The sequence below is a fragment of the Doryrhamphus excisus genome, chromosome 1 (genome assembly GCF_030265055.1).
Source record: "Doryrhamphus excisus isolate RoL2022-K1 chromosome 1, RoL_Dexc_1.0, whole genome shotgun sequence".
NCBI classification, from domain to species: domain Eukaryota; kingdom Metazoa; phylum Chordata; class Actinopteri; order Syngnathiformes; family Syngnathidae; genus Doryrhamphus; species Doryrhamphus excisus.
The window spans coordinates 7480517-7491771 of NC_080466.1; the positions used below are offsets into that span (position 1 = coordinate 7480517).

Sequence of the window (11255 nt, forward strand, 5' to 3'; positions counted from 1 at the left end):
ATTGTACTGGAGCACATTAGATTATGCAGCTAACGACTCAACCAGCCATGTAAGGGCAAAAAGGAAGTGATAATACTCACCATAATGCTGAAACACACACACAAGGTAAAACAGAAAACTTCAAAGGCGGCAAGCATCAATTGAGAGAAGATGAGCAAATCTCTGTGTTTTAAGTTTTGCCTCATTTCTAGAAAAACAAAGGTAGTAGCAGTGTTGGTTTGCACCAACAACACAATACATGTGAACTTGAATGCTGGGTAATTGCCAGGATGATGACCTATTAATAGCGAATGTCAGTGTGTTTGTTAGTGCGGGATGCAGATATGACACCAGACACAAAGACCCCAATCAACACCCTTCCTCTCTTGGCATCTCACCTACTGCAATGCAAGAACAAGAACGTTAACAAGAGGAAATAATTTTATTTGTAAATGTTATACCAATTTAAAATATCACCGTCACTGACCAGAGAAGTCCAGTTTTCCTTTAAATACTAAAAACCTCAAATGTATGTACTGTTATGATGCATGCTGTAAACAGCCAGAAATGCGCACATACTCCTATATTTGTAGAACGACATAGCTTCATATTAAAGTTTTTTTTTTTACCTTCATTTACCTCAAAATGATGCAGTCCAACCAACCATAAACAAACCACTGCATTGGCCTCAGTATAAGATTTTCATTTCTCTAGAGAATTCTGAAAAAGAATAGTCATGGTATGTTTGTGGTCTAATGTGGAACCATTAACTACCAAACTACAGAGGAGGAGTTATGATTTATTATCATTTTAAGATAATGACGATCAGTGAAGCCGCATCAACTGTAGAGCAGTTTTAATCAACCAGTTCCATCCATCCATTTTCTATGCCGCTTTTCCTCACTAGGGTCGCGGGTATGCTGGAGCCTACCCCAGCTGTCTTCAGGCAAGAGGCGGGGTACACCCTGGACTGGTCGCCAGCCAATCACAGGGCACATATAGTCAAACAACCATTCACACTCACATTCATATATGGACAATTTGAAGTCGCCGGAGTACTCGGAGAAAACCCACGCAAGCACGGAGAGAACACAGAGATGTCAGAGCGGAGATTCGAACCCAGGTCTTCCCAATCTCCCGACCAGTTGTAACATTGAAAAGGGTCTGAACAAGAGAGGTCATCTTATACATGACGATCTGTATTGTGGAAGTGTATGAAGATGTTTTATTTATATAGTTCCCAGTTCATACTTGGACTTCACAGGTTCCCAGAAAAGAGAATCCCCAGATGAAAGACAAAATCCCAAGAAGATGAGAGGGAAGTACTGTAAATAAGTAATCCAACATCAGTGACAGTCTACCAGTACAAAAGAAGAGACTCATGGAAAAGTCAAGGGAGCATGCCACTCGGGTCGTGGGAGCTAATCAAAGCCCATCTCATCGATGTCTGAGGGCACGGAGCACGTCAGGTGTGACAGATAGAGAGCCGTCGTCATGGGAACCAGACCGGCCGCCACCTTCAGAATGCTCAGCAGCCTCTCCGCCGCGCTGGTCGCACCATCTGCTGTCTGCAGGGAAAAATATTAAGACTGTGTGTGTCACAGCAGAAAATGAAAATCGGTTAAGCAGAACATGTGTGTGTGTGTGTGTGGACAAGCTGCTATCCCTATGACATGCTCATTCCCCAGCCTCGCACAAGAGATGTGAATGCAGTTTTGGTTCCGCGAGAGTAACATTGGAACTGATTGGGTCAAGGAGTCCATCCATCTTCTATGCCGTTTATCCTCACTAAAGTCGCGGGGGGTATGACTGACTTTCGGTGAGAGGAGGAGTACACCCTTTACTGGTCGCTGTCCAGTTGCTGTGATTCAAGGAGTAGGTTAAATAAATTGGCTATACTTTTGTTGTGATTGCAACATTTTTTCTATCTTAATTTCTCATTGCTAATACATCATTCTGACACAATTCAAGCATATGCGTGTCAATTTGGTGCTGACCCAAATTACAATTGTTGAGGCTTGGCAGAGATATGTGCCCTATTCAATGTCATTCTAGTTTTCCAAGTTTTTAAAAAATTGATCATTAGGTCAAAACTCACTGCCTCCGAGATTGTAACAATTCAGAATTTAGACAAACAAGAAAAAAATTGCCTTACAGCACGCGGCGCGTGGGCCAAATATGCAGGACAAAAGTTTGAGGCCCCCGCCTTGATATGAAAGTTTAATGTTAGTGCGGCCCGCGCAAGTTTGATATGGATGCTGTATGGTATCATGTACCCAGAAAAAAATATTACGTTTGATTAATGTTCATGTTAAAGGTTAAATAACTTAATAGTTATCCTCCCTATCTGTGTGGAAGTGGTAAGTTTTTGGCTATTTAAGTTTAAAGGAAATAACTTGGAGGCTACCGTTTAGGTCGTTAGCTCTCTAGTTTGCGAGTTAGCATGTGTCTCAAGACCCTGCAGTTGCGCAATATGTTGTAAATAAAAAGAGTATAAATGTGACTATAGTCGTGTTTTGTCATGTCTACAGGGCTCTAATAATGCTTTGTTAATTTTAATCTGAAAAAATAATTTGTCTACCCACCAACTGTATGTGGTTTCTTAATTTTATTTGCCGTTTTATTATTATTATATTTATTTATTACGGATTGATTTTCTTTATTCTTGATCTTATTTTGTGTCGAAAAATAAAAATTAAGATATTTGAGAATGGTGGAATGTTTTATCAGAGCTTTTCTTGTAGAAAATCGGAACCAAAGCAAAGTTAATTCATTTTTCTGTTTTTAATAAATGCCTTTTTTTTTGGAAAACCTGATGCGGCCCAGCCTTGCCCAGACCCTAGCTCCAGTGGCCCCCAGGTAAATTGAGTTTGAGACCCCTGCCTTACAGTAAACTTAGGTTTACGTTACAAATAAGTTGTACATATCACATGTCTATGCATCAATCCATCTACATACTCATGACCAAAGTCGTCACTAACCTGATCCTCAGCAAAAAGTAGTGTGCAGCGGTGCAACGCAGCCAGCTTTCTAACAGAATCCAGGCGCTCTGTGGGGATGGCGGCGTTACGAGCTACGAGGGCACAAGAGAGACACGCCGTTTAACTTCTTTGAAGACACTTTCAGTCTGCTTTATCTCGCCTTTAACATACCGTTAGTGACCATGAAGGAGACTTTTCCAAGGAAATATGCAGGGTCCAAATACTTGAGGGATGCTTCCGCAGACTGTAGACTGTCACCACAAAACAGTGTTGAATTAATTTAATTAATGAACATCTACCATGCTCTTGGTTGATCTAGAATACTGATAACCCTCTAATAAGTATATTTGACATCATAAAAATGGAAATATAATGGACAATATAAAATATAATATGTAAAATATAGGAAATCTAAGTATGCTTTTAGGAGTTCCAAGTAGAGATTTTACAGTGTAATATACTAGTACTGTATATAGTTTAAAAAACACATACCTGAGCTCTGAGGTGAGGTTAATGATAAAAACAACCAGGTCTATCCTGGGCCGGCTGTGCTTGTGCTCAAAGGGCAGACTCTTTGCTAGTCTCCTGTTTTTAAAAACAGCAATAAAAAGTATCACTTCAGGACTGCTCTTCGACCTCCAACTGTGACTCAGTCAGACCCTTTTGTCAATTCAAAGGGCCCGGGAGGTGGAGTGGCTGTTTGGTAATGGTAGAATGTGTCTCATTGTGTCCTTGAGCGACACACTGAGATCACCCTAATTACCCAAGATGGAGTACTCTGCACTGTGCATGTGCTAGCAGCCATCAGCTCTGATCATATAAAAGAGGCCTGACTGCTGCCAAGGAGCCATATAAATACAGTCCATTGGGCATGATAGAACTAATGCAGCATAAAACAATTAGTTCCTTTGTAAGGGCAATGATGCTCCATTTTATTGAAATCGGAACACTGTCACAGTTCAGTAAGCTAGAAACTTGAAAATGCCTATTTAATATACATTTTCTGTATTATCAGCACTTTGAGGAATGAAGCACTACTCACACGTTCAACGTGACTGCCGTCTCCTTCACTAGAGCGTCAGCTAATCTCTGCTGAAATTCCTCTTCTCTCTCCACAAGCTGAAATGAAAAAAAATACACTTCAGCATTAAATATTTTGATTTAAATACAAGATCTTAAAACAAAAAGGTAAACATAGTAAAAACATTGACCTATAATACCATGTACAGAACCCTGAATTTGAATACTTTCAGAAAATCCACATAGTGCTCCAACTATTAACCTTTATTGTTTTTGTTAATTATGGGCCATGTGCTTTATTGTTAACATAATGACATTATCATCCATCCATTTTCTACCGCTTATCCTCACAAGGGTCTCGGGGGTGCTGGAGCCTATCCCAGCTGTCTTCGGTCGAGAGAGGCGGGGTACACCCTGGACTGGTCGCCAGCCAATCACAGGGCACATATAGACAAACAACCATTCACACTCACATTCATACCTATGGACAATTTGGAGTCGCCAATTAACCTAGCATGTTTTTGTAATGTGGGAGGGAAGCGGAGTACCCGGAGAAAACCCACGCAAGCACGGGGAGAACATGCAGAGATGGCTGAGGGTGGAATTGAACCCTGGGGTCCTAGCTGTGAGGTCTGCGCGCTAACCACTAGGCCGCCGTGCCGCCCTCTGCCCAAATTATTTCCTGAATTTTAACCGATGAATAATCTAAAAGGCAAATCACAAAAAAGGTTATAATAATTCATTCTGATTTCGATTCAGATTGGTGACTCGTCCCACTTATTATTTTTTTAAAGTATAGGTATCGGTACAACCAGGAATTGTGAGGAAGCTATACGGTCTGAATTCTCGTGGTGGGCAAAACTGTTCATTTCAGTGAACCGCATCATTCCGGTTCATTCGGTTAAAAAAATCTGTTAATTTCGTTCATTTCGGTCAATTGGTCGTTAGGCTGTGCTCTTCCCCTGTGCATAGACACGGTCAGCCGTGTCAAGTCAGTTCGTTCACTCATGTTCACGTTCGCCCTGCAAAAGGAACGGTGAACTGACTCTCCAGCTAATAAAAAAAAAAGCATTTGCAACCGAACGGACTGAACGGGTATTTTAGGGGCGGTGACCTCGTTCATTCCGTTCACAAAAAAGAACTACTTCTTTTGACCTGTTCGTTCATGATCGACACACCACTACTGGAGTCACCAGGTTGATTCGCAGCTGGAGCAGGGACTCTGTAGACCGGCTAGGCTACTGGCCTGGTACAATGCAGACCCCGAATTCAAACACAACCATAGTATCATCTCCTACGATCTATAAAAATTGCGTTTTAACGTGACAGAGGCTTTCAAAACTCCTGCTTTCCCATATTTGTACGAATGCAGTTTTATGTCATTCTCACACAAAGACAAAGTCACCGTATTCGTCTATGAAGTAGCACTTACCAATATGCTGGCGGTGTTTAAAGCGGGGAGTTTACTGAATGGTTTCAGCAACGACATGGTGACAGATTCCGCAAGGGGTATCTAACTAACAAGATAAAGGATAAAGTTTGTAGTAGTGTCTAGCGGCTAGTTCCCAGTGCCATTTCTGTCTGCGCGCTTCTTTTAAAAAATAAACGTGACGTCACGTTTCTTCCCCGCATATTTAGGCGCTTATTGCCGCCTACAGGCCGCTAGGTACACTACAATTGAGTAACGTATGGTATATACTACGCTGTTGACTTGTGGAAACTTAACATGGTGCTATATTGTAAGTTGAAAAATCATATTTAATGATTGTGCTTATTAGCCATATTAAACATTTAAAAATCAAATGTTTTCAACTTCCAAAAAGGTATACAAAGTGAACTGGTACGGCTTTATTAAAAAGGGATAGCAAACAGAAGTCTTAACACATTGCATATAAATTGAAGCGGCAACATTTTTTTCACTTTATTCCAGCACAGCAAAGTACACCCCCGCCTCCTAAATACATACAGGCCCTGGCATCACACAGGGATGTAAACATGCATGCCATGTCATGTCATACTGAGTGGTGGCCCTAGTGAGCATCTTGTGAATAAAAATGTAATTGTTATGGCTTGACAGCAGCAAACAAAAAGTCAAATGTAAGTGCCTGCAGTCAATCCCATCCCACTTTAGACGTGTGCATCATCGCAAACCCCTTGTACCATGAGCCATATGGACTGAAACATAAAATTGAGTAGTATTGCATGTTTAACTAATTGAAACCAAATCTTTCTGTGAGCAAACAGTTGGTAATGGCGTAAAAAAAATTAAATGTACGCCACTCATAATTCAAAGTCATAAAAGTTGCTTTGCTTACAACGGCTTGAAAATATCCCCTCCTCCCCACGTTAATGTTCAACCCAGCCACCTTGCTAATATACATATGCCACCTTTAATATAAGCAAACACTCAAGTCTCCTTTATTCTTTAACGAAACAATGCGATGACATCAAGAGACGCTTCATATTTCCCCCGACTCCCGCTCCTCTGAGCTGGACTGTCGGTCACGTTCAAGGGACAGGGACCTCTCCCAGTCCCCCTGTCTGGCCATGTCTGGAGAGGTGGACCTCTCCCGGTCCTCCCAGTCTCTGTACTCTGCCCTTTTGTCACACCATTCCTCGGTGGTTCCCTCCCGACTTCGCTCCTGGGCCAGTGAGGGCTCGACATCACGAGTGTGAGATGAACGGTCTCGGGAGGACCTGGAAGACAAACAGGAAGGAAGCCATCATCAGGTTGGAAGTGTGTGTACAAGGCATATTTCAGTATCATATTTTTTGTCATCACAGCTCAGTGAGCTGCCTTTTTTCCGTTGACTTCTTTTCCCACTTTTCTGTACCATGAATAAAGGTGTTTTGATGCTTGATTTTATATTTCTATACCAACAGAAGGTCAGGCCTGCTTGAACAATATTAAAATGAGGACAGTCTTCGAGGAAGGTTTTAAGAATTCGGTGAGCTTCCAACCTTTTTCTTTTGTGCCTGTGAGAGTGCGAGTGTGAGCGGTGTCTGTCCTTGTGTCTATGCCTCCTCTCTCTGTCTCGATCACGGTCCCCTCCCTCCTCTCTGGGACGGGAGGAGCGGTGCCGTCTTGATCGGTGGGAGGACGAACTGCCTCCGTCCCTAGGTTTTACCGAAAGAAGACCAGATCAAACATCTCCTAAAAGACAGGATTTGTTCACATATGAGAATGTGTGCATGGGTAGCAAGTCTACCTGTATCGCTCCCCACTTCTGGATCTTGACCTGAATTGACAAACATCAAACAAGATGATGACGACATCTGGTGGAATGTTGTTAATACGAGTGATAAATGCCCGCTCATCTCTTACCTCCGGCGTTCTCTCTCTCGGTCCCACTCTCGTTCCCTCTCTCTATCCCTTTCTCGCTCCAGCTCCCATTGCCGCTCTCGCTCATCCTCTCGTTCACGTTCCTCTCTGCGTTTCGTACGCAATCTTTCTTGTTTCTCAAGAACTGCTTTCTACATTAAAAAAAGAAAAGCTATTGGCCATCATAAGGTTCGAGAGAATACTAGATCGGTTTATGAGTCAGTCAGTTGCATCTGTGATTTCAGTGAAGCGCCTTACTCTTAGCTTTTCAAGCTTCTCGCGAATTTCGATGAAGCCAAGGTGAAGTTTGCCTCCAAAGTGGTCAGCTAAACGTCGATCATTGTCATGGAGGCCCAAGTATGCGGCGCACACTTCGCACACACGTAGTTTTTGCTGCTGAAAACTGGAAGCTGGCATAGAGTTTCTGTAAACATCCTGTAAACAGATTAGAACATTGGAATCATGAGGCAGTAAAGGGCCTTTCAAGCAGCTTTCATTTCTATTCCAACATAACATTTTTAACAGCATCATCTTCTGACCTCTGCTTCTTTTTTCATGGCTCGTGTTGTTTCCACCTTTTCCAGCAACTGCTGGGCCTCGTCTACATTACCCTCTCCGCCGAGCTGCTCAGCGCGGGCAAGCAGCTTCCCAATCTCCTCGTTCAGCTCATGGACACGTTCAGCCTGACAAAAACACACAGGAGAAAGGGATTACATTTTGTGTCACAATGGTGCAGCATACAGGTCTAGATATAGTAATTGTCACCTTTGCTGTCACTTCTGCACTTATCTCCTCCTGTGTCTCAGCTAATCTCTTCTTGGCCAGCTCTGTCCTGCGGTCACAGTCGGCTATAAAAGACTGGAGGTGTTCAGCAGCCTGCAAAACAACAGGTAGAGTCATATTCCTAGATGGAGGTAAAATGTCCACTTTGCTTACGTCAATAAATTAAATGTACAGGCATGGATCCATGACACACGTGCCAAACTTTAGGTGTGAAGTGGTCCTAAGCAGTGTGTTGATGCCCTTAATGACTCACATCAAGCTCAAAGAAGTACTCCTGTTCCTTGGAGGCAATCTCAAAGTCTGCTCTGAGGGCCAGGTCGTGGACTTTCACGCACTCCCCCAGGTCCATTCTCTAGTGGGGACAGAGGAAATTACATGTGAATAAGTAAACACAGTATACGGCAAACAACCCAAGCTGACTATACTAATTGATTTTGGATAATTGCATAGTATACAGTTCTTCCATCCATCCATGCATTTTCTATACTGCTTATCCTCACTAGAGTCGCGTACATGAAAACTGAGATGTCACTTGTGATTGTGATGTCACTTGATTGATGCTGAATCCAATAACACGTTTGGTCTTTTTTTATTTTTTTTAAGTAATAACACAGTATTCCCTCATTTTATTTGAAGCCTCACCAAGAAAATACTGACACATAGTGACCACTGTAGAATAGTAACTAGTCGTGGTCGCAATGGTTTACAGCACAGGCACAAAATATGTGCAACTCCCTTATATCCACATTGATATGTGTGTGTGTGTGTATATATATATAAATAATTAATAAGTGTTAATAATTAATGTTTCCAAATTAATGTTTGGAAAAAAGCACAACAGAGTGAGCGATGTTCGGACCGCAATGTAGCAAGGGATGACTGTACATAGAATCTCGCCATTTCTCATGAATTTAAGACACAAATAGGCACCATAGTATTGTATCAATAATGGAAAATAAGTGCTGCTGCGATTTTCATTGTAGACTTTGTTGTTCAGTTAAATCCATCAATATTGCCCCACCGAAGATTATCCCCCAAAACACACAATAAATTCATACTAGGCTGCATTTTCATGTATCGAATCTTGCAGAATGGTAACAATTAACAATTTTACCTTTATTTATCATTGTATATTCTTATATATCAAAAAGGGGTAAAAGTTCCAGAAAACCTCCCACGATACATACTTTTATGGAAACAATATCAAGCTTGCATGATTGCTTTAAGTGCAAACTTGACTTCTGAAATATGTGCTTGTCTGCTACCGAGTTCAGAATAAGCTTTTTCAAAAACAAAAAGATACAGGTAAAATACCTAAAATGTGGACTGCCAATACAAGCACAAGGGGGTGGTGTAAAAAATACTCACAGTGCCTGACAGAATGTCATGAGGGCAAGAATCCAACAGGTGACTTTTGCAGACCCGCTCATCACTGAATTTGATTCTCTGCCTCATGGTGTCGCCTATTAAAAGAAAACAAACATACAACATTATCAGGTGGAACTCCAATCTTGATGTAGATTTAGATTGGTAAAGGGTGATGTGGTTGTTTTTTGTGCAGGTGAACGCAATGACTGAGATTTGCCACAAACACATTTGTCCCGTAAAGCCATAAGACTGCAAAATACAACTGTGGTATGGAGCTGGTGACACTTTTTCTACTGAGGGCCATATTTTGAAAAATCAACAGACCCCAGGCTGCAATTTGGACATCCCGATTTTTTATAAACAGTTTTTAGCACGATTGTGCACATGAGACTGTCATTTGCACTTTTCATATGTCACACACAAATTGACGATGTTTGTAAACTGCATTATACTGTGTTGCATAGTGTGAAAATAGTTTGTATTAACTTTGTGAAAAATGAACAGCTGGCTAACTTTCCGACAAGATTACAATTGCATTCCATGCAATTAACTTGTAGAAGCCCGCTCAAAAACATGTAGATAGGGTACTGCCAATTAGGTAATGGCATCAATGTAAAATAGGTTAACGTAATCTGCTTTAAATTTGAATGTGAACAACAGGTAGTTCGCTAGCCTCATTTCAGCTAGCTTCATAGGCAATGCATGCAAGCGCTGGTTAGCAATCAGGCTAAAGCTATCACCAACACAAACCACCTCGCATGTGGGCTAATGCTAACAACTACAATAAATTCCTTAAAATGTCTTCTATGACACTAAACACAACAGGAAGAAGCAGCATTTGTGCTTACCGTCTCGCCCCGTCCCCATGAGCTGGTCCAACATAGCTCGCATCTGAGCCTGGGCCGACATTTTTGTTAAGCTACTACGCTAGCAAAAAGTGAGTCTCTTCTCGGCCGCGGTCTTCGCACATGTAGCCTCTTCCCGAGCGAAGGCCTCGGTGGCAGCTCCTCGGTCCCAACTCCACCCACCACAATAACTTTAACCAACAAACTGAGCGTACACTGATAAAAAATCTGTATATTTGGGTGACTGCGATCTTTCAGAACCCCTCACTCCAACGTGACTTTGTGGCGGTTGTTGAAGGAAGGCAACGTCTGTTTGAAAATTGGCAAGTCACCGGGTCATGTGAAGAAAGATTATAAATAGGGTGACTACACATCGAGGGCTTTAGTTAAACGAAAAACAAAGCTATGTCGAAATAAGTTACAAGTTCCTTTCTGACATTGTGTGTAATTATCGCCTGGCGGCTACAAGTTTGCGTGTATAGCTTCAGCGTCTTCCGTCTTTCCTCTACTTCCCGTCTACGCGCGTTCTCGCGGAGTTAGAGCGCGCACTGCCACTTCCGCCACAAAGAGGTGATAAAACTGGGCTTGCGACGACACTGTAAAAGTTGTTATATTTAATGGCCATTCAATTGTACTTCCACATTAGTGCTACAGCCACAGTTAACAACATTTCATTAGAGTACAAACGACCTACAGAAAATAATGCTCGTCTACCTCGTGGAGAACCAGCACCAGACAAGTGTAGGCTAACTTGCAGTTGTAATACTTGTATTACACAGGACCTCTATAACCTTTAAAAAATGTATCTAACAAAATTTCGGTAGGTGACGACATTTTGTATGTTGTCTAAATGTGAGGTCTTCAAACTATTGATTTATCTTTTTAAAAAAGGTCATTAAACTGGAGTGATAAAGGAAGGAATGAACTGTGACGTCATCAAAAGGCAACACTCCTTTT

General features: G+C 41.8%; 2 protein-coding genes across 2 annotated transcripts; both read right to left on the minus strand.

Moving 5' to 3' along the window:
- Nucleotides 1-484: 484 nt before the first annotated feature.
- On the minus strand, nucleotides 485-5586 carry pane1 (proliferation associated nuclear element). Its single transcript, XM_058046571.1, has 6 exons — nucleotides 5413-5586; nucleotides 4003-4079; nucleotides 3453-3545; nucleotides 3132-3211; nucleotides 2961-3052; nucleotides 485-1547 (listed from the first exon to the last, which is right to left on the minus strand). The coding sequence occupies exons 1-6, from the start codon at nucleotides 5467-5469 to the stop codon at nucleotides 1401-1403; spliced, it is 546 nt and encodes a 181-aa protein (XP_057902554.1). The 5' UTR covers nucleotides 5470-5586; the 3' UTR covers nucleotides 485-1400.
- A 227-nt stretch (nucleotides 5587-5813) lies between these two features.
- Nucleotides 5814-10948, minus strand: zgc:158803 (LUC7 domain-containing protein). The gene is made up of 10 exons (XM_058046543.1): nucleotides 10302-10948; nucleotides 9454-9548; nucleotides 8339-8437; nucleotides 8068-8178; nucleotides 7842-7985; nucleotides 7561-7737; nucleotides 7306-7454; nucleotides 7190-7219; nucleotides 6942-7097; nucleotides 5814-6677 (listed from the first exon to the last, which is right to left on the minus strand). The coding sequence occupies exons 1-10, from the start codon at nucleotides 10360-10362 to the stop codon at nucleotides 6440-6442; spliced, it is 1260 nt and encodes a 419-aa protein (XP_057902526.1). The 5' UTR covers nucleotides 10363-10948; the 3' UTR covers nucleotides 5814-6439.
- Between the last annotated feature and the right edge of the window lie 307 nt (nucleotides 10949-11255).

Bases quoted from the DNA above. Each gene is read 5' to 3' on its own strand.
- zgc:158803 (XM_058046543.1), bottom strand. From the start codon at position 10,362: ATGTCGGCCCAGGCTCAGATGCGAGCTATGTTGGACCAGCTCATGGGG. The intron at 8,438-9,453 runs GTGAGTATTTTT...TGTCCCCACTAG, and splicing joins ATGACATTCTGTCAGGCACT to AGAATGGACCTGGGGGAGTG. The intron at 7,986-8,067 runs GTGACAATTACT...TGTTTTTGTCAG, and splicing joins GTGCAGAAGTGACAGCAAAG to GCTGAACGTGTCCATGAGCT.
- pane1 (XM_058046571.1), bottom strand. From the start codon at position 5,469: ATGTCGTTGCTGAAACCATTCAGTAAACTCCCCGCTTTAAACACCGCC. The intron at 4,080-5,412 runs GTAAGTGCTACT...TTTTCATTTCAG, and splicing joins TAAACACCGCCAGCATATTG to CTTGTGGAGAGAGAAGAGGA. The intron at 3,053-3,131 runs GTATGTTAAAGG...GTGCCCTCGTAG, and splicing joins CTCCTTCATGGTCACTAACG to CTCGTAACGCCGCCATCCCC.